Below are 20,912 nucleotides of genomic sequence, written 5' to 3' on the forward strand. Positions count from 1 at the left end.
CATTTCAAGCACATATCTTCACACATCTCTATGCTCTTTCTTAAAACTGCTGTGCTAGAATGAAGCTGCTGCCACACTACAGATTTCATTTGACTGGAATGGATCTTCAACTGTTATGGCTTTAACTGTCGTGACTCCATCCTAGAAAATCCTGAGATTTGTAGTTTGTTGTTGGCACCAGAGCTCTCTGACAGCAAAGGCTAAAAAAATCCTACATATCCCAGAATTTCATAGCACTGAGCCATAGCACTTAACATGGTGTCAAGTTGCATTAATTCTGCAGTGCAGATGTAGAAATAGAGATTATCAAAATCTATATTTTAGCATTTTTAAAAGCCCATTAGCTGTGAATTTGTTTCCAAATTTTCAAGGCCTTAGCAGACTTCTCCTTCATCTCTCCTGAAACACCGTGATGATATACTGTTGCTGGATCAAAAGCCAGTGGCTTTCAAAACAGTGGGGCAACAAATCTTTTTCTGGGGCCTTATCACATGAGAAAAGAAAGAAAAAGTGGATCAGCAGAGTTGCAGCTTTCTCCTTGCCTCTCTACATGCTACTGAAGCACTTCCGTTCTCTTCTCAAGGGAGATGGCTGTAAAAGCATGTTTTCTGTCACACTGAAAAAATCCTTTTGGCAAAAGGCAAGCTTTTATGACTCCCTTGGGAAGCGAATGGAAGTTCTTTGATGACATGTGGAGAAGCAAAAAGCAAGCTGCAACTCTATCGACCCATTTCCGCTTGCTTTCCTCGTGTGATAAGGCTCAAGGTTTTCTTTTGAATGTTAAAGGAGCTATCCAAGGTGCTGAATTGTATCTCTCCCCCCCCCCCCCCCCCCCAATACATTCAGGACTTTTGATAGCTACTCTACAGGGATCACTAAAACCTAGCAGGGACTATTCCCCACTAATCTGGAAATCCTCCTCTTCCTCCTCCTCTTTCTTTCTTCCCAAAACCACGACTCAGAGTGTCTGACAAATTAAAGCAAATGTATCTTGTTAAAGCACACAAAGGCCAACATGAACATGGAATTAAACTGCCAAGAACATTAAAAACAGTTTAACAATTACATTTAAATGTGTGTGAGAGTGTGTGTTTTTAAAAAAGAAATACAGAAAAATCATACAGCACTTTCTCAAAAGCCTTTTCTGTCAGAATTTTTAAAAGAATGAAAAAAGTCATTGCCTGCTGGAGGAAAGGAACGAAGGAGCGGCCTTTGAGCTTCACTAAGAAGTTCCAGAGCCTAGTGGTATCCATCAAGGAGGCTCTATCTTGCACCACCAGCAGCCATATCTGTGAAGGTTGTGACAATGAGAAAATGTCCTCTCTTGAGGATCTTGGACCTGGGTAAGCGCATATGGTGAGATACCTTTTAGCTAATAGCCAGAACGTAAATTGTATAGAGCGTTATATATCATAACCAGAACTTATAATCAGTTTGCTTCTGTCAGAGGTAGAATGCCTTCATATCCTAATCACTGGGAAACCAGACTGAAAGGGTCCTTTTGAGATCATGTCCTGCTTGTTGGCTTTACATAGGTACATGATTTGCCATAGTAGAAATAGAATGGTGGACTTGGCTACACTGGCCTTTAGTCTTACACAGCAGAGTTGTTGTTGTTTTCTCCTGTTATGCTTACAAAAAATAGAAGTAAACTTATTCCAAACATTATTTGCTTAAAAGCAGCCTTTCTTAACTGAGTGCATTTCTTTTTTAAAAAATTCCAGATTGTAGACTTCTCAGTTTCTCACCGTCAGGTTTCCAAGAAAGGCTATTTTGAGCCAGAGCTGTTACTCTTTTGAACTATAAGTCCCACACCAGCTGGAAGAGCCATGGAATTGTACTTTGATAAAGTAACTTCCCCAAGCTCTGCTCCTTGGAGGAAAAATAAGGCATAAATGAAATGACTCAAGAAAAAAGGATGTAAAAATAAAGCTGCCTGAAAGCAAGGACAAAACTGAAATGATAAGACATTGCAGAATACCTGTGGGAAGGACCCCACGGTGCTGGATTTGGGGTAACTAGGTGCACTCTTTTGAAAGGAACTGATATTATTTTATTTTTATTTTCATTTTCATTTAAGATGGTGTTAAACCTTTATGGAAAAAAGATTCATTGGCTTCTATCTCTCAAACACTCACTCTGTCCTTCCAAGCCATGAACCTTCATCAGATCATATTCAAACAACAAGCCTCTTCAGTCAAGCTGTAAGAGGTGTGCATAACTTCTGTTCATGAAACTGAGAGAGAGAGAGAAAGCTGTCATTTCATGTATCTGTTCAAGTTGTATGGGAGCTAGAAACAGAAGGATGAGCTTTGAAATTCTCCGTTTGATTTTGGATAAGAACAAAAGATATGGAGACATCTCAAAGGAGGTATCCTTGGTGATAAAGCATCTTCTGTAGACATTTAAGGTTTGGGATATAAGGGAACATTACTGTGAAATTGTGAAAGGAGGTTTTCTTATTAAAGATCTGAAAATATATTTTTCAATATGTTTGCTAATAGAGTTTCAAAGAGATAACAGCATATAAATTATACATATTGTGAGTTACAAATCCATGGTACAACAACATTTGTGATGATGTGTATATTTCTGCGAATGACATCTTTTTCAAAAGACGTAGAGCTAGAAAAAGTGTAGAAAAGAGGATCCTAAATTATCCAGGGATTTGGGCAACTCCTCTAGAAGGAAAAGTTACATTGTTTAGGGCTGATTAGCTTTGAAAAAAGGTGGTTAAGAGGAAACATGGTCAACATAAAATGATGATGAAATGACGAAAGTAGATAGGGGCATGTTTCCTTCAAATGGTGTCTGAGGCATCATGGGAAGTGGAAGCTCTGGCCTCAGACACCATTTGAGCCACACTCCACTTTCTGTGGATTCCTCTTCCGTACTGGTAAATATCATCCTGTCTGAACACTAAGCATCTGCTCTCCAGTATTGCATACCTCTATTTTGGTTAGCCGTGTATGGTATTTTGGATTGAATTACTATTGTGTGCTTCTTTGCACAAGTCCCCACACCATTTTGGGGAACACAATGGATCTAACTATTTAATCCCTTTGTAATATCATCTAAATTGACAATCATACCTAGATTTTGTATTAATGTGTTCCACATTGTAATTATATTCTGTGTGAAGAACTGCTTATTTTTACCTGTTTAGTATCTCCCAGTAGTTGTTGATGCCCTCTTCCAAAACACCTGCCCTGTCACATCCTATTGGGGTCATTCTCCACTTCTATCTGGTGCTAAGTTACCTTTTCCATAGTACAGTCCCTGTTGAATTTCGTTAGTGCAGATGGTTGAGAATTTCATTTGGTTCATTTTAGACAAATATACCAAAATTTGGAGAAAGAACTTTACATATGTCTACATAAGGGGGGGATTATAAGAGAAAGCAAATCTGTTAGATTTATCCATCCCTACATCTGAGTAGAATCATAGAATAGTATCATGGAATCATGGAGTTGGAAGAGACCACAAGGGCCACCCAGTCCAACTCCCTGCCGTGCAGGAACTCTCAATCAAAACATCCCTTACAGATGGCCATCCAACCTCTGTTTAAAGACTTCCAAGGAAGGAGACTCCACTACACTCTGAGGAAGTGTGTTCAACTGTCGAACAGCCCTTACTGTTAGGAAGTTCCTCCTAATGTTGAGGTGGAATCTCTTTTCCTGTAGCTTGCAGCCATTGTTCTGAGTCCTGTTCTCTGGAAAAGCAGAAAACAAGCTTGCTCCCTCCTCAATATGACATCCCTTCAAATCTTTAAACAGGGCTATCATATCACCTCTTAACCTTCTCTTCACCAGGCTAAACATCCCCAGCTCCCTGAGTCATTTCTCATAGGACATGGTTTCCAGACCCTTCACCATTTTGGTTGCCCTGCTTTGGACACATTCCTGTAGACTAGAAGCCTTTGAATTGCAGGCCATGTACAGGTAGGTGCCTTACAGAGTTTCATGGGCAAAAAGCAGCGTTATATCAAAGGAGCATGATCTAAAATGGACATGGGTGAAAACAGTAGAGAAAAACGTGAGAGAAAGAAGACGAGCACCAGCTTAGCCTCCCATGGAAGGGAGTTCCAGAATCTAAGAGCAGCCATCATAATGTGAGCTCTCTCACATTACCACCAGCTGGGCATCTGAGCTCTCAGGCAAGCTCCTACAGGAAACATTTATAATGATGATATACTCAGAATGAATAGAAATGCTAAATGATAGATATAATAGAAAGAGAAAGAGGGGGAAATAGAAATAAAGGAACCACTCACGTTGTGCATAAAACTCAACACAAAGCAATATTCAAATCATGTATTTAAATAAAATGTACAGAAATGGCAGTGCCATGATTTTATAGAGAATGTATCATAAGCTCTACAGTAATTTTTAAATTCAAATCAGCTTTCTCCAGCCTAAGGCCCTTCAGATGTTTTGCACCACAGTTCCCTTTATCCTTGTCTACAGACCATGCTAACTAGAGTTGCTGGGAGCTGTAGCCACGCAAATAGACATGGTTTGGTAAAGTGTGATCCAGTCCCTCAAAACAAAGAACCACACAGTTTGTATGGGATAGGCTCTGTAGAAACCACCCCAACAAGACACACAGCAAAGCTGTTTCAAATTTTACAAAACGTTTGCATGCAGTGTAGGATATAGGAATCTGCACTTCAAAGAAAAGAAAACAAAATAAATACGGGGGGAAGCAAGGATGAAGAAAGTTGGTATTATGTGATGCAAAACATCTGAAGGGCTTTAGGCTGGAGAAAGCTGATTTGAATTTAAAATTTTTAAATTTCAATCATTTTCAATCCTTTGGACATGTTGCCATCATTGCCATCATCACTGTTGACATTATGATTTACGAAGCATCATCAGTGCATATGACTCTTGATGGAGCAAGACCCCTAAAAGCAGTTCCCTCTTCTGAGGAATTTATAGTCAAAGATTTAACAAAAGATGGACCATAATGGAAGGAAAAGATGAAGACAATCAGAGGAAATGTATTCTTCTGGATTATACATACATAGATTTCACATCTGTTAGATGTGCCCTGTTAAGTGGATGACCAATAGGCTAAAAAGGGAAAGTAGAAAAAGAATGTGACTGAAGGTTGGAGTATGTGAGAAGAAAGGAAGAGAGGATGGATTGAAGGAGAAGAAGGAAGGGAGAAGGAATGAGGCAGGAAAGATTAGAAGAAGGAGGAATAAGGAAGGGAAAGATAAAGAAAGAGTAAGAAAGAGAATGTAAAAAAGAGATGGTTGGAAAGAGAAAGAAGAGAATGATGAGAAAGAGAGTTATTGTAATGAGACAGGATATTGAAAATAAGACAACGAATTTGAAAGGACTAACTTGAAAGATAAAGAAAAAGAAATTGAGTAATGTATGATTTTAGATGGTTGCTTTTCAATAATTGTAATAATTGCATAATAATTGTAATTGTATATGTATGTTTCTTAATTTGTGTGCTGTGTTTGTGGTTTGTATTTGTTGTATTTGGTGTGGGTTTATTTTAATAATTAATAAATTTTTCAATTAAAAAAAGAGGGAAAATAGCTATTGAGGAAAAGCTAAAAGCACATAAGCAGGTAACACCTAAGAGGTCTTCTGGAAGACACTTCTAGACATGTTCTTCATTATTATTAACTTACAAAGTACCAGACATTGTACAATCCTGTCATAGATTTCTGGAGACACATCTTTATGGTATCAATACAAAAGCATCTTTCTAAATATTTCTCCTGGTTAAGAGGATTATAAACCAATAATGCTTAGTAGCATAATGGTCTTGCATATGATACATTAAACAATAATAATTTTACTTTTTCAAAATGCTGTTAACAGGTTTTCAGCAGCGGTGGTGATTTCAGCTTCTCTGGACTATGCAAGATGGGCCAGGCAAGCCATTTGTGTTATGTTACTGCTAGAGATGTGTCTTGCAAGAGCCAGCATGGTATAGTGGTTTGAGCATTGGACGAGGGCTCTGGAAAATAATAATAATAATAATAATAATAATAATAATAATAATAATAATAATATCCCGTCCCTCTGCACTTAGGCAACTGGGGCAGCTTACAACATTAAAAGTATACATATCATATCCCCCCCAACCCTCCTTCCCATTAAAATAGAATTAAATAATTTGCAATATAAAACATATTAATAATAATAATAACTAATAGCATTTATTTATATTCCGCTTTTTCTCAAAGGAATCAAAATATTAAAATAAATGACAATTTAAAACAGTAAGTAAATAAACAGACAAACAACAATAAGTGAGCAAAACAGCAAACAGGATCAGTACATTACTTTTTCCTCTTTGGTGGCCGGGTGTCTATTCAGGAAAGGCCTTCTGGAAAAGATCCGTCTTAGCAGCTTTTAAAACGCTGTTTAAGGTGGTTATATGATGGATCTTGTCAGGCGGATCTTGATCCAGTGGATCAAAACCAGAGATTGAATCCCTGCTCAGCCATGGAAACCCTCTTGGACAATGCCTTGGACAAGTCACACTCTCTCAGCCTTAATGGAAGGCAAGGACAACCCTCCTCTGAAATACGCTCAAGAAAGTCCTACAATGAGGTCTCCATTGGTCAGAGTTGACTTGAAGAAAGAGAAGCAACAACAAAGACTTAAGCCCAGACCTTACACATATGGGGTCAGCAGTGTTTTTCCTCTGTGGCTGGTTGTATGTGAATAACAGGTTAACTGGTTAAATGTTTATTGATAATATTATCATAAACCTCAGTGTTAGGGTTGTAAATATGTAAAAATTTTGCATGCAGTTTCCAGAAGGCTCTTTAAAAGAATGTCTGGAATAATCTTAGTAGCTTTGGTTCATTAAAAGCAATTCTCACTGTGTTCTCCCCAAGTAAGTCTACAAAGGAAATGAACCTACGTGGCTTTATCTTACTTTTTGGACTCTAAATATCTGAGAAATTGTCGCAAATTGCAGACCCACAAAGGGCAACTGGGGTCACCTGCAGAAGAAAGAGTCACATTCTTTATCCCTTTTAATGAGACAAGTTCAAATGTCGCCTTACAAATGGAAAACTCCAGCTACACAAGCTAACAACTACCCAAGCCCTGTTGCTTTTATTTGTATGCCAGTCCATTAATTTAGAGTTTGTCTTCTTCTGTGGATTTTAGAAGGGGCGACTAACTTTTCTGGATAGTGTGTCTGAGACGTGTTGTTGTTATGTATGTATGTATGTATGTATGTATCTATTTATTTAAATCTGGCTACGTTAATACTTTATATGCTGATCAACAGTGTGTGCATGGAGAGACCTTTATTTGATTTTTATGCACTGTGCTTAATGGTAACTGGAAAGATGAATAATAAAACCCTGGCAACTTATTATATTTGCCTATCAAAGGGTGGTTTTCAAAGTGACAAAACAAAAAAAACCACATTTCTAAAGAATCCTATTCTTTTAAAACCCTTAGTGCCATCCAGTAGGAGGAAAGGGGGAAGTATTCTGCACCTGCTCAAAGGCATTTCACACTTATTTTGTATATCCCTGGCACTGAAAAGAAGTTCTGGGAACATCCAGATCTCTTTGAAGACATTTAGTCCTAGCAAATGATGTTCTCCACAACGAGGCCTAGCCAATCCGCGCCAGAGTCAGCCATCTGGGCAAAGGAGGTTAAAATAAAAATAAAATAAAATATCCCAAGTACTTCATATCCCTGGAAGTGGAGGGGGTTGTGTGTGTTGAAACAGTTGAAACAATCACATGGAAAATAAACAACAACTTGCTGCCTTAGGTAGCTGTAGATTTTGAGTGTAAAGAGCAGTGCATTTTGGATGGGGAACAACTCTCCTAAAGAATAAGGGCCCGAACAGACAGGTCAAAATAAAGCTGCATCAGGTCACTTTGGAGGTATGCTGTTTAAATGATGTATGTGTCCTAAGAGGCCGGAAGCTGCGCCAAAGCCATGCTCCAGTCCTTAGAACTGGAGCGAAGCTTTGGCGCAACTTCCGCCTTCTTAAGATGTGTGTGTCATTTAATCAGCAGGCCTCCAAAGTGACCCGAAGCAGCTTTATTTTGGCCTGTCTGTTTGGGCCCTAAGTCACATTTTCCCACTTGGGTTCTTTGGGTCCTAAAGGGAAGTGATGCAGCTACAGGAAGGCAAAATGAAGGCATTTCCCCCAACCCCTAAGAATCATATGCTCCCCCCCCGCCTTTCAATGTTCTTTCAAGCCCCAAATTTCTAGCACTGCAAAGAGGGAAACACAGGAAATTGTATACTCACACTATGTTACTGGGTTCTACATTTGTTGGGTTGGCATCTCCTTGGTCCCTTTCCCTGCCCCTTTTTCTGTGGAGGCCCAAACTGTGTTTTGCAATGCTCTTACTGCAATGCTCGAAATTTGTGGACTGAATGGAAACTTTTTTATTTAAAAAAATTAATACATGGCTGAACACCTGGCTGTACCTGCGTAGTTGGATGTTATTTTTCATTGAGAGCATTGTTAGTAAATTTCTATGGAAAGAGATGGCAATGGGCAGAGAGAGAGGGCATTGTTAGCAGCCTAATCTTTATCTGTTCTAAAACTAGTATTATTTTGAAAGCTGGGCCAAAGCTAACAAAATGAACTTCAACAGGGAGAAATGTAAGGTACTGCACTTAGGGAGGAAAAATGAAATGCACAGATATAGGATGGGGGACACCTGGCTTAAGGAGACAATATGTGAAAGGGATGTAGGAGTCCAAGTAGACCACAAGTTGAACATGAGTCAACAGTGTGATGCAGCAGCTAAAAAGGCCAACGCAATTTTAGGCTGCATCAATAGAAGTATACTATCTAGATCAAGGGAAGTAATAGTGCCACTCTATTCTGCTCTGGTCAGGCCCCACCTGGAATACTGGGTTCAGTTCTGGGCGCCACAATTCAAAAAGGACATTGAGAAACATGAGCATCTCCAAAGGAGGGTGACTAAAATGGTGAAGGGTTTGGAAACCATGCCCTATGAGGAACGACTGAGCTAGCTGGGAATGTTTAGCCTGGAAAAGAGAAGGTTAAGAGGTGATATGATAGCCCTGTTTAAATACTTGACGGGATGTCATATTGAGGAGGAAGCAAGCTTGTTTTCTGCAGAGATTAGGACCTGGAGCTCCAGGAAAAGAGATTCCAGCTCAACATTAGGAGGAACTTCCTGACAGTAAGGGCTGTTCGACAGTGGAACAAACTCCCTCGGAGTGTAGTGGAGTCTCCCTCCTTGGAGGTCTTCAAGCAGAGGCTGGATGGCCATCTGTCAGGGATGCTTTGATTTAGATTTCCTGCATGGCAGGGGGTTGAACTGGATGGCCCTAGTGGTCTCTTCCAAATCTATGATTCTATGATTCTAGTACAACTATTTCAAGTATGTATTTGATTGCTATTTTGCTTTGGGGGGGGGGGAGAAGAGCCCGAGGTTGTCATATAAATTGTTATCATAATTAATCATAGTTATTATCATAACTAATAGTAATCTTAACTGTTATTTATTATTGTATTGTGAAAAGGTTAGGGTTTTTGTTTGAAATGATTATTGAGTGTATTTTATTACTGTTTGTATTGTTGCATGTATTTTTTTATCAGGTTGTCATCCTGCCTCAATCAGCAGGGAGAGGCAGGACATATAAATATATTATTATTATTATTATTATTATTATTATTATTATATTTAATGAATAATATATTTAATAATAATAATAATAATAATAATAATAATAATAAATTTGATGAATAATATATTTAATAATAATAATACAATTATTGTTGTTGTTGTTGTTATTAAATGGGGAGGGAAGAGCTATTATTTTAGACCAATGCCCCCCCTCCCCAGTCAGAGCCCTGGCATTTGCAACTCTGTTGTCAAAAGCAGTCCTGTTGTTGTTGTTGTTGTCGTCGTTGTTGTTCCTACTGCTATCCTTTTTTTACAGACAATGTATTCATTGCCATGGTTCTGGGTGGATCCAAGGAAGTGTCCCTGTCTGTGTTGTAGGCATGTTTTTGTGGATTCCCCCCCCCCCCCCATAAGATCTAGCAAGTAAAAAACGAGGATAGGAAGAGAGAAAAGGTCTTTCGGTGTAAGCCACAGGAGCCCAGCAAGAACCTCCGAAGGGAAGACAAAGGGTCATCCGAATTGAAGCCGGATCTGGTGTCGTTTCCTCGCTTTGTCCCTTGGTGGAGATGTCGAGTTATATTCTTCTTTTTCCCCTCTATGCTGTCCAAGTGCTTAAACTATTTGCTCTTTGGATGCTCGGATTCCCTGACACACACACTAACACACACACACACACACACACCCCTCCATTGCCTGTATTAAGCCTCGTTTCATCCCGATCCCTAGGATGTAGTAAATTTCACTTGAAGGTTGACCGAGATCTTCTCCCTCGCAGACCGAGCTGGCAACGTGAGAGGGCTCCTTCACACACACACACACAGACACCCCAGAAATAGAAATCAACCCCAGCTTCCTGGTCTGGTTTGTCTCCTGCGGTGTAGAGCTGGATTCTGGTGCAAAACTAGTCCGCGGAGCCTCTTCCATTTAGGTCTGGCTCCTCCAAGGAGGCGGAGAGTCGGGATGAAAAGGCGAGGAGGGCAGCCTCTACCTGGGCTGCATCTACCTTGAAGAAATAAGTCAGTTCGAGACCACATTTAAGTTCCGTAGCCCCGTCCTAGGGGATCCTGGGACTTTTAGTTCGATAGGATCTTTAGCCTTCTCTGGTGCCGGTGTCTCCCAAATACTTGAAATCCCAGGATCGCAGCTGGGATGATGGGGGGGGGGGGAATGGAGGGGCAGACAGAGAGACAGAGGCAGGGGCTGCTGCCCTCCCTCCCCCCCCCCCTTTGGCAATAGGGAGCCTTGCAAGGCACGTGCCACCTCCCTCCCCCATCCATCCATCCATCCATCCATCCCTTTTTCTTCCTTCGACGCAGACAAAAGCAAGGAAGGATGGACAAGGATAGCCCCCCGAGAAAGAAACCGAGGCTCCCTCCGCACTGCAGAAACGATCCGGTTCCAACACCACTTTAGCTGCCACGGCGTTCTGAGGAGCATCGTCATTTTGGGAGACTCTTAGCCCCCCGAAGTGTAGAATCGGCGGGGCTAAGTGGGATTAACCCCCCAAGCTCTCCGCTCCATTTGCCCAGCAACTTGACTTTGGTGTCCCTTCTCTCCCCCTCATGAAAGAAAATGAAATCCTCCCCCTGCTGCTATCTGTCAGAGAGCTCTGGCCCCAAGACAAGCTACTATTCCCGGGATTCCATAGCATTGAGCCGTGGCAGTTAAAGCAGTGTCGAGCCGCACTATGCCTGCAGTGCGACCCCATCACCCCCAGTTCTCTCTCTCTCTCTCCCTTAGATATATATATATATATGGAGAGAAAAGGGAGGGGAGCAGCCCCTGCCTCTCTCTCTGTGTATGTATGTATCTATCTACATCCATATCCATATCTATCTATATCTGTATCTATATATACATACACACAGAGGGGAAAAGAGAGAGAGAGAGGCAGGGGCTGCTCCTCTCCCTTTTCTCTCTCCACACACACACACACACACACACACACACACACAAACCACATATACAGAGAGAGAGAGAGAGAGAGAACAAGAACTGAGGACGATGGGGTCGAATGCCGGTGAAGAAGTGTTTGTGTGTGTGTGTATTTGTGTGTGTGGATGGCTGTCCTGCCAAGAGAGGGATTGTGGGAAACACCAGGAAAAGTGGAGGAGGAGGAGGAGGGGAAGGAAGGATGAGGGATTTCCTGGAAAAACATAGTATTGGGTGGGAGGAGTAGATTCGTGGAATCTGGGGGGTTAGTGAGGGTGGGTCGGTGGGCGATAAGGCAGGAGAAGAGCTGGAAAGGGATGGCAGGATCGCGTGTATATCGGAATGAAGAAGTGAGGGAGAGGGAAAGGTCCAAGGATCGCAGTGTCTCGGAGGCAGGGATTGTAGGGGGTAACCCCCCCTCACACACACACACACACACACATTGCTTGGTCGACTGCAGTCAGAGAGATTGCAACACGCAACGTCTGCTGGCTCATCGATCCTCCCAATCGCTACCAGGAACTCAGAACCAAGCCTGGTTGGGACTCCCAACGAAAGCGATCGCCTCATTATTAGAAGATGCGGAGGCTGAGGAAGCCCAGGCATCCACGAAGGATGCAGAGGAAGCCTATAGATGTGTATGTGTCTGTGTGTATGTGTTGTATATACATACACACACACACACACATATACATACATACATATAGAGAGACCTTGCGTCAAAGCAGATTCGGAACTCGATCTTATTATTATGTTTTATTATTATTTTGAAAGAAAAGCAAGGTGATCTCACTAAAAATAAATCCAAGGGTGCCTCCCAATGCAATGCGGAGAGGTTGGGGGATTAATCCCACTTAACCCCGCCGAGGAGATGCCAGCCCTCCCTTCTCTTCCACACCGGGACTGCGGCGAGGCCCACTGCGTCTGCGCCGCCTTTCTTGGGTGGGTTTTTTTTTTCTTTCCATTCCTCCTTTTTCTCGCTGATGCTGCAGATATCAAAAACCCAGGGTCTCTCCGGCGAGGTTTGGAGAGGAGGCGGGTTTTGGGGAGGCTGGCCAGCCAACCAGAGAAGGCGGAGTGGAAGGGGGGGGGGAATAGAGGAGGAGGAGAAGGAGAATGAGAGAGTCTGCAGCTGTTGCTGCTTTGGCCGCCTCAGTCGCGCCAAAAGGAGGGAGCCCTTCCACGCGCGCGGGTGGGAGCGCAAGGTTGTCTGGTGGAGGCAGACATGGCAGCAAAGGCATGCGTGGGAGCTCGAGGTCCCTCTGCGTCTCTTCTGAGGGGAGGATGGCTCTTCCCTCGCTGAGGGAAGAGCCATCCTCCCCTCAGAAGAGACGCAGAGGGACCTCGAGCTCCCACGCGCGAGGAACTCCCTCCTTTTGTCTCAGGCACCTCCAAGCCTTCTCTGTCTTCTCCCACACGTATTTATCCATAATTATTCCCCTCCATTCCCGCGCATCTTTCTTCTGGGGCTTTCCCCAACCTTTCAACCTTTCTTCTGGGGCTTTTCCAAGCCTTCCTCTTGAGTCCACAGAAAAAAAAGTCTCCCCTCATGAGGGAGACGAGGGACTTGTATGGTTTCGTGGCCAAAAGGAAGAGGAGGAGGAAGAGGAGGATAATGAGCAACAGCGTTCCCGCTTTCCCTGTCTTCCAGACCCGGTTTCCCTGCCTTCCAGACCCCCGTTTCCTCAACTCTCCTCAGGGTTTTTTGTTTTGGCTCTCCGGCGACAATATAGGACTGTCTTCCCGCCTCGGCTTTCTGTCCCCCGGTTCATTTTCTCCTCAGTCTCTAAAGAAGTGACTCGGCCCCCTCAGAGGGAGACCTCGTTTGTGGCTAGGAGTCGGAGGAAACTGAGAGATGGAAAAGGAACGGGGTCGAATGGAGTGAATGGAGAGACTTCCCTCCCCACCTTTCCACAAAGGAAGGGAGGAAGGAGGAGGCAAAGTCAAAAGAAGGAGAAAGCGGCCCAAGAGGCGGGTGGCGGGAATCCACGGAGTTGTTGGCAGAGGGGTCGGGAAGGAAAGTTGCTTCCTCGACCCCGGAGCCGGGGCTGGGTGGGAATAAATCTGTGACTTCTCCCTCCTCGCGTCAGACCTTGCCAACTCCTCTCAAGCTCACACACAAATCTCTCTCTCTTCCCCCCCCCCCCCGCCCCAAACCGCAGTCTCTTTGTGCCAAGCGAGGCATCACAAATACGAGGAGGAAAAGAAAGTGTGTGTGTGTGTGTAATCTGCCCTAAGACTCTCCCGAGGACTATAGACTGCCCCCCTCCCTTCTCAAAGCCCAATGCTTCCGGCCTCCTCCTCCTCTTCCTCCTCCTCCGGGGAGCTTTCCTTCCTGCTGTAGTCACTGCAGCTCGTCCTCTGCCTGTCTGGAAGGAGCCTCCAAAATCGCAAAGCGAAAAGTGAAGGAGGGGAAACACACACACACACGCCAAAAAAAGCGTAAGCAAAGCGACGACTCTCGGGTCCACGTGACCCTCCCTCTTTCTCTCACCTAATATTTCCCTAATATTGACCATTCCCCACATTGGAAGGAAAGACAGAGGGAAGGAGACTGGGAGGCTGAAGGGGGGGGGGGCGACATGGCTTTTCCCTCTCCCTCAGCAGTGAGGAGTATCTAGCACACACACACACAGAGTGAAGAGTATCTGTCACCCCCCATACACAAAATATTTTGTTATCCCCCAAAGGAGAGACTGAGGGACTGGAGTCCAGGCGTGAGGGGCTGGAGTAACCTGGCATATTCGGGTGCCTCTGACACTCACCCCCACCAGCCCCCAGAAGATATATACACACACGTGTGTGTGTGTGTGTGTGTGTTTTATATACATATATAGCTATTTTCTGGCGTCTCTCAACTCCCCCTTCTCCCTGCTGGTCCCGCCTGCCTCTGGCTCTGGCTGCCCGGTCTCTGCGGCGGAAGGGAAGAGCCCCCGCCAAAGCCTTCATCCCAGCCAAGCACTTGGTTGGGGCAAAACTTGATGCTTCTCCGCCTTCGCTGCCCTCCCTTTCTCCTCTCTCTCTCTGTGTCCCCCTCCTCCCTCCATCTTCTCCACTAGGCGTCACGGTCGCCTTGCCTCTTCTCCTCCGCTGTGTGCCAGTGTGTGTGTGTGTGTGTCTCTGAAAGAGATTGAGAGAGGCGAGCGAGCTCCCTGCACCAACCAGCCGCACTTGAGCGAGGCGACTGAAGGAAACAGAAAAAGAGAGAGAGAGAGAGAGAGAAAGGGGCTTTCACGAACAACAATTGCGGCTCTTGTCCAGTCTGGCCGGGGAAACGGTTGACTCTGGATTAAACAACCTATCGCCTCATTTTTGGACATACGTGGTTGTTTCTTTTTTTCCCCCAAGCCCCCTCTCCTTCAGCTTCTTTTTCTTCTCCCCCTTTCCTTCCGGATGTCATTCCAGGGCTGGCGATTCTCGTGGAAGGAGGCTCCATTGACCTCTCTTTCTCGCCTCCCCCTCCTTCCCTTCCCTTGCTCCGGATAACTGGTGCGGGGAACCAAATCGCCTCAGAGCAGGCGTCTCTCTCCTCCTCCTCCTCCTCTTCTTCCTCCTCCTCCCCGCCGCCTTCACGGATGCTCCCTTTTTGAACCCAGGGCTCGGGGCTCTGGAAGTTCCCCCTCCGCCTTTACCTGCATTGGGACGGCGAGGGAAGCAGCCTGGCTTCTCCCGGCCGCTGCAGCCCTCCTCCTCCTCCTCCTCCTCCACCAACCCAGGCAGCCAGCAGGGGAAAGGCAGGTAAGGCTGGGCACGCGCAGGCACACAGGCGCGGCCCCGCTCCCTGGCTGGCTCGCTCCCGCTTCCTCGGGCGCGCACCCCCAACTGCAGAGGAGGCGAAAGCAAACTTGGGACTCGGGTGTCGCGTGCGGCGCGCGTGTGTGTGGCTTGCTGGGTGCCTTTCTGCCCTCCGCTGCTTTCCGAAGAAGCTCTCCTGCAGCTGTTGGACCTGGGGGGCGGGGGGGGGGGCTTTGGGACTAATGACCTTGCGCAGAGTTAAAGGGGTCTGGTTCTTTTCCCTTTCCCCTCCTCTCGCTCTCTCTCTCCCTTAAGAAGCCGCCTCTTCGCCTCAAAAGGCACTGAATCTCCTCAGAGACCATCTGAGGACGTCGGGTTTGGGCGCGATCCCCGAAGAGAGGACCGCTCTGGAAATAGGAAGGAAAGAGGGAGACAGGGATCCCCCGAAGGGATCCAGCTGCCCCAGCCTTGGAGAGGGGCTGCTTTGGTGGGGTGATCCCGGAGCTGTCTATATTTTTGCTTCCATCTCTGGCTGAGAGGATTTGGAGCCAGCCTTGCCTCCCTCTGCCTTCCCCTCCCGCTCCGCCGGACCCCAGCGCTCTCTGAATGAAGCCATTGACATCCCCCCAGCCCACCCCTTCCTCGGCGGGGCTCTGCGGAGGGGAGCCCGGGAAAGAGCGGATCCTACGCCGCTGACAGCCAGATTTGGACTGGACTGGATTGGACTGGACTAGCCCAAAAGGCGACTTGGGCGAGGAAGGGAGAAAACCTCGCAGCCCATCTCTCTCCGCTGCTGCTCTCCTTGCTTTTCTTGCAAACCTTGCAAAGTGATTACAGTGCCATCCAAGGAGGAGGAGGAGGAGGAGGCGAAGGAGGAGGAGGAAGAGGCGGAACTGCCCCCTCCTTCCCGCCACCAGCCTCTCTGCCGCGATGAAGCTTTCGCAAAGCCAAAGCCGCTTGCCCCGTGAACTGTGAGCCTGGGAAGGCGAGGCGAAAGGGAGGAAGAAGAGCCGCTGCCAAGCTGACAGCCACCCTCCCTTCCTAGCTCTCTCTCCTTCTTCCCTTCTTGGACTTTCTCAGCTAGGATGATCCGCGAAGTTTTCTCCCTCCAAGAGCATCCGGATTGTACCCCTTGATCTCTGCCCAGAGGCCGGGCCTTGGGGCTTTTGCTTTCTCCTTTGCTTTGGCTCGGGCTGGGCAGCGGACGGCGGCGGCGGCGGCGGGGCTGCGGAGGATGGGGGAGATGCGGGCCTGTTTGGGGGGGCTCTGGCTGCTGCTGCTGGTGCTGCTGAGCCCGGCGTGGGCGAAGCAGGTGCTGCGCTACCGGCTGGCCGAGGAGGGCCCGGCCGACATCCGGATCGGCAACGTGGCTTCGGACCTGGGCATCGTGACCGGCTCCGGCGAGGTGACGTTCAGCCTGGAGTCCGGCTCCGACTACCTCAAGATCGACAACATGACAGGCGAGCTGAGCACCACCGAGCGCCGCATCGACCGGGAGAAGCTGCCGCAGTGCCAGATGATCTTCGACGAGAACGAGTGCTTCCTGGACTTCGAGGTCTCCGTCATCGGGCCCTCGCAGAGCTGGGTGGACCTCTTCGAAGGCCGGGTCATCATCCTGGACATCAACGACAACACCCCCACCTTCCCCTCCCCGGTCCTCACCCTCACCGTCGAGGAGAACCGCCCCGTCGGCACCCTCTACCTCCTGCCCACCGCCACCGACCGAGACTTCGGCCGGAACGGCATCGAGCGCTACGAGCTGCTCCAGGAGCCCAGCGCCGGAGGGGGGCCCGAGGGCAGCAGGAGGGGAGGCGGAGGGCAGCTCGGGGGCAGCGGATCGCCTTCCTCTTCCTCCTCCGCCGCCGCCGAGAGCGCCCCCTTCCCCAAGAGGCGGCAGGAGGCGGACGGCGCGGCCCGGAGCACCGTCTTCGAGCTGCAGGTGGCGGACACCCCGGATGGAGAGAAGCAGCCCCAGCTGATCGTCAAAGGGGCGCTGGACCGGGAGCAGCGCGACTCCTACGAGCTGAGCTTGCGGGTGCGGGACGGAGGGGACCCTGCGCGCTCCTCGCAGGCCATCCTCCGGGTGCTGATCACCGACGTCAACGACAACAGCCCCCGCTTCGAGAAGAGCGTCTATGAGGCCGACCTGGCAGAGAATAGCAGCCCGGGGACCCCGATCCTCCAACTGCGGGCCGCCGATGCTGACGTCGGGGTGAACGGGCAGATCGAGTACGTCTTCGGGGCGGCCACCGAGTCGGTGCGCCGGCTGCTGCGTCTGGACGAGTCCTCCGGCTGGCTGAGCGTCCTCCACCGCATCGACCGCGAGGAGGTCAACCAGCTGCGCTTCAGCGTCACCGCCCGGGACCGGGGCCAGCCCCCCAAGAGCGACAAGGCCACGGTGGTGCTCAACATCCGCGACGAGAACGACAACGTGCCGGCCATCGACATCCGCAAGATCGGGCGGATCCCGCTGCGCGACGGGGTGGCCAGCGTGGCCGAGGACGTGCTGGTGGACACCCCGGTGGCCCTGGTGCAGGTCTCGGACCGGGACCAGGGCGAGAACGGGGTGGTGACCTGCACGGTGGTGGGCGACGTGCCCTTCCAGCTCAAGCCGGCCAGCGAGGGCGAGGGAGAGCCCCAGAACAAGCGCAAGTACTTCCTCCACACCTCGGCGCCGCTCGACTACGAGGCCGTCCGCGACTACAACGTGGTCATCGTGGCCGTCGACTCCGGCAGCCCCAGCCTCTCCAGCAACAACTCCCTGCTGGTCCGGGTGGGAGACACCAACGACAACCCGCCCGTCTTCGCCCAGGCCTTGCTGGAGGTCTCCTTCCCCGAGAACAACGCCCCGGGGGAGCGGGTGGCCACCGTCCTGGCCACCGACGCCGACAGCGGCAAGAACGCCGAGATCACCTACTCCCTGGAGCCCTCGCCCTTGGCCCCCTCCTCCTCCTCGGGCTCCGAGGCCCCCTTGGGCCTCTTCACCATCGACCCAGACTCCGGCGACGTGCGAGTGCAGGCCGTGCTGGACCGGGAGCAGAGGGACAGCTACGAGTTCACGGTGACGGCGCGGGACAAGGGCCTGCCCTCCTTGCAGGGCTCCACCGCCGTCTTGGTGCGGGTGGCCGACCGCAACGACAACGAGCCCCGCTTCATGCAGGACGTCTTCACCTTCTACGTCAAGGAGAACCTGCAGCCCAACAGCCCCGTCGGCATGGTCACCGTCATGGACGCCGACAAGGGCCGCAACGCCCAGCTCAGCCTCTCCATCCAGAGCCCCTCGGAGGCCGCCTCCAGCCACCCCACCGGCCCCGGCATCTTCTCCATCGAGAACGACACCGGCACCATCTACTCGACGGTCTCCTTCGACCGGGAGCTGCAGACCAGCTACACCTTCACGGTGAAGGCGGTGGACGGCGGGGAGCCGCCTCGCTCGGCCACGGCCACCGTCTCGCTCTTCGTCATGGACGAGAATGACAACGCGCCGGTGGTGCGGGCCCCGGGCAACGCCTCCTACACGGTGCTGCCCCCCTCGAGCGGGCCCCGGTCGGTGGTGGCGGCGGTGGAGGCCCGGGACGCCGACGCCGGGCCCAACGCCGAGCTGAGCTTCCGCCTGGTGGGGGGCAACCCCTACAAGCTCTTCGAGATCGACCCCTCCAGCGGGGTGGTCTCCCTGGTGGGCAAGCTGGGCCCCAAGCACCAGGGCCTCCACCGGCTGGTGGTGCAGGTCAACGACAGCGGGCAGCCGGCCCAGTCCACCACGGCGCTGCTCCACGTCTTCGTCAACGAGAGCCTGGCCAACGCCTCGGCCGTCGAGAGCCAGGTGGCCCGCAGCCTCCACACGCCCCTGGCCCGCGACATCGCCGGAGACCCCAGCTACGAGCTCAGCAAGCAGCGCCTCAGCATCCTGGTGGGAGTGGTGGCCGGCGTGGTCACCGTGGTCCTCCTCATCGCCGTCGTCGGACTGGCCCGCTACTGCCGCAGCCGGGGCAAGCACGGCGGCTACGAGGCCGGCAAGAAGGACCCGCAGGACTTCTTCACCCCGCAGCCCCACCACCACCACCATCACGACAAGGCCAAGAAGCCCAAGAAGGACCCCCGCCACAAGGGCAAGAAGGGCGCCGGCAAGGCCCCCGAGCCCCTCTACAGCAGCATCGTCACCGTCGAGGCCCCCAAGCCCGCCAACGGGCCCCACCACCCGCGCTACGACGAGAAGCTAGAGGGAGACAGCCCCGCCCTCAGCCGCTACCGCGCCGTCAACGGCGGACCCGCCAGCCCCGACCTGGCCCGACACTACAAGTCCAGCTCCCCGCTGCCCACCGTCCAGCTCCACCCGCACTCGCCCACCGCCGGCAAGAAGCACCAGGCCGTCCAGGAGCTGCCCCCGGCCAACACCTTCGTCGGCGCCGGGGACAACATCTCCATCGGCTCCGACCACTGCTCCGAGTACAGCTGTCAGGCCGGCAGCAAGTACAGCAAGCAGGTAAGGCCTGCCTTGGGGGCTCTGGAGGGGGGTCCCCTCTTTCATTCCCTGCAGCAGGGCTAGAGAGAAGGGCTGCATCCGCATTGGAGAAATAACCCGGTTTGGCCCCGCTTTCCCTCTTTGTGGGGCTCAAAGCTATGGAATTCTGGGAGTTGGAGTTTGTGGAGCCCACAACGAACTCCAACTCCCAGAATTCCATAGCCTTGAGCCACACAAAGAGTTACATCAGTGCCAAACCAGTGTGGATGCAGCCACGGTCTGAAGAGGGGGAAAGAGTAAGATCAGTACTAGAGATCCTGAGGGACAGCAATAGGCTCCTTGTTGTGGACAGATGAGGATGGCTCCAGTGTGGTGGATGAAAAGGCTCCCACACACACACATAGCTTAAGACGCTGAAATTGTCACCCACACACCCACAGAGAATCAAGAGACCACAAGGGACATCCAGCCCAACCCCCTTCTGCCATGCAGGAACTCTCAGTCAAAGCATAATGGCCATCCATGGAGGGAGACGCCACCACACACACTCCAAGGGAGTGTGTTCCACTCTCAAACAGCCCTTACTGTCAAGAAGTTCATCCTAATGTTTAGATGGAATCTCTTTTGCTGTAGCTTGCATGCATCCATTGCTATAGCTCCTAGTTTCTGGAGCTGCAGAAAACAAGCTTGTTTCCTCCTCAGTCTGACTCCCTTCAAGTAGAGCTGTCATTTCCCCTCTTACCCCACCCACTGAAGTTGAACTAGGTAAGGTGGGATTGGAGCTAGAGAGTGGAAAGGAGTGGGGTGGGTGGAGGGGAGTTGCTACACACCCTTCCTCTTCCCACCCAGCCTTCCCTCACACAGGGCTGCCCCTCTTTGCCTCCTCTTGTTGGGAGCCTAGCCCCACAGCAACACCCCCTTCCCTTCAGCAGCACCAGAGAAACATCCTGGCTTTCCCCCTCACTATGCAAGGAGGGCAAAACCAAGACAGTGCAGAATCAGGAAAAGAGACTTGAAGGAACAGAAGTACACATCTTGTGAATAGGTTAGGATGGAACAAGTGTGGTGAAAGGAAATTGTCATGCACATATCCCTCCCCCCCCCCCACACACACACAACTCACACATTTAACTAGCTAAGGAGAGTTGGAGGAGTGGGTCAGAAAGT

At 49.5% G+C, this 20,912-nt stretch overlaps 1 protein-coding gene and 1 long non-coding RNA gene across 2 annotated transcripts in view; one reads left to right on the forward strand and one right to left on the reverse strand.

The window, feature by feature from the left end:
• Positions 1-1,104: 1,104 nt before the first annotated feature.
• LOC149312641 (uncharacterized) lies at positions 1,105-15,373 on the reverse strand. Its single transcript, XR_016281280.1, has 3 exons — positions 15,181-15,373; positions 5,822-5,982; positions 1,105-1,339 (listed from the first exon to the last, which is right to left on the reverse strand). It is a non-coding gene; the product is annotated as an uncharacterized LOC149312641 (long non-coding RNA).
• A 1,103-nt stretch (positions 15,374-16,476) lies between these two features.
• PCDH7 (protocadherin 7) overlaps positions 16,477-20,912 on the forward strand; it is a 478,336-nt gene continuing 473,900 nt past the window's right edge. Inside the window, exon 1 of the mRNA XM_089525068.1 lies at positions 16,477-19,766. Coding sequence (XP_089381194.1) covers positions 16,518-19,766 — 3,249 coding nt within the window. The 5' untranslated portion in view covers positions 16,477-16,517. The remainder of the gene's footprint in view (positions 19,767-20,912) is intronic.

This window comes from Sceloporus occidentalis, unplaced genomic scaffold, assembly GCF_023333645.1.
Source record: "Sceloporus occidentalis isolate IW3139 unplaced genomic scaffold, rSceOcc1.0.p SCAF_5, whole genome shotgun sequence".
Classification (NCBI taxonomy): domain Eukaryota; kingdom Metazoa; phylum Chordata; class Lepidosauria; order Squamata; family Phrynosomatidae; genus Sceloporus; species Sceloporus occidentalis.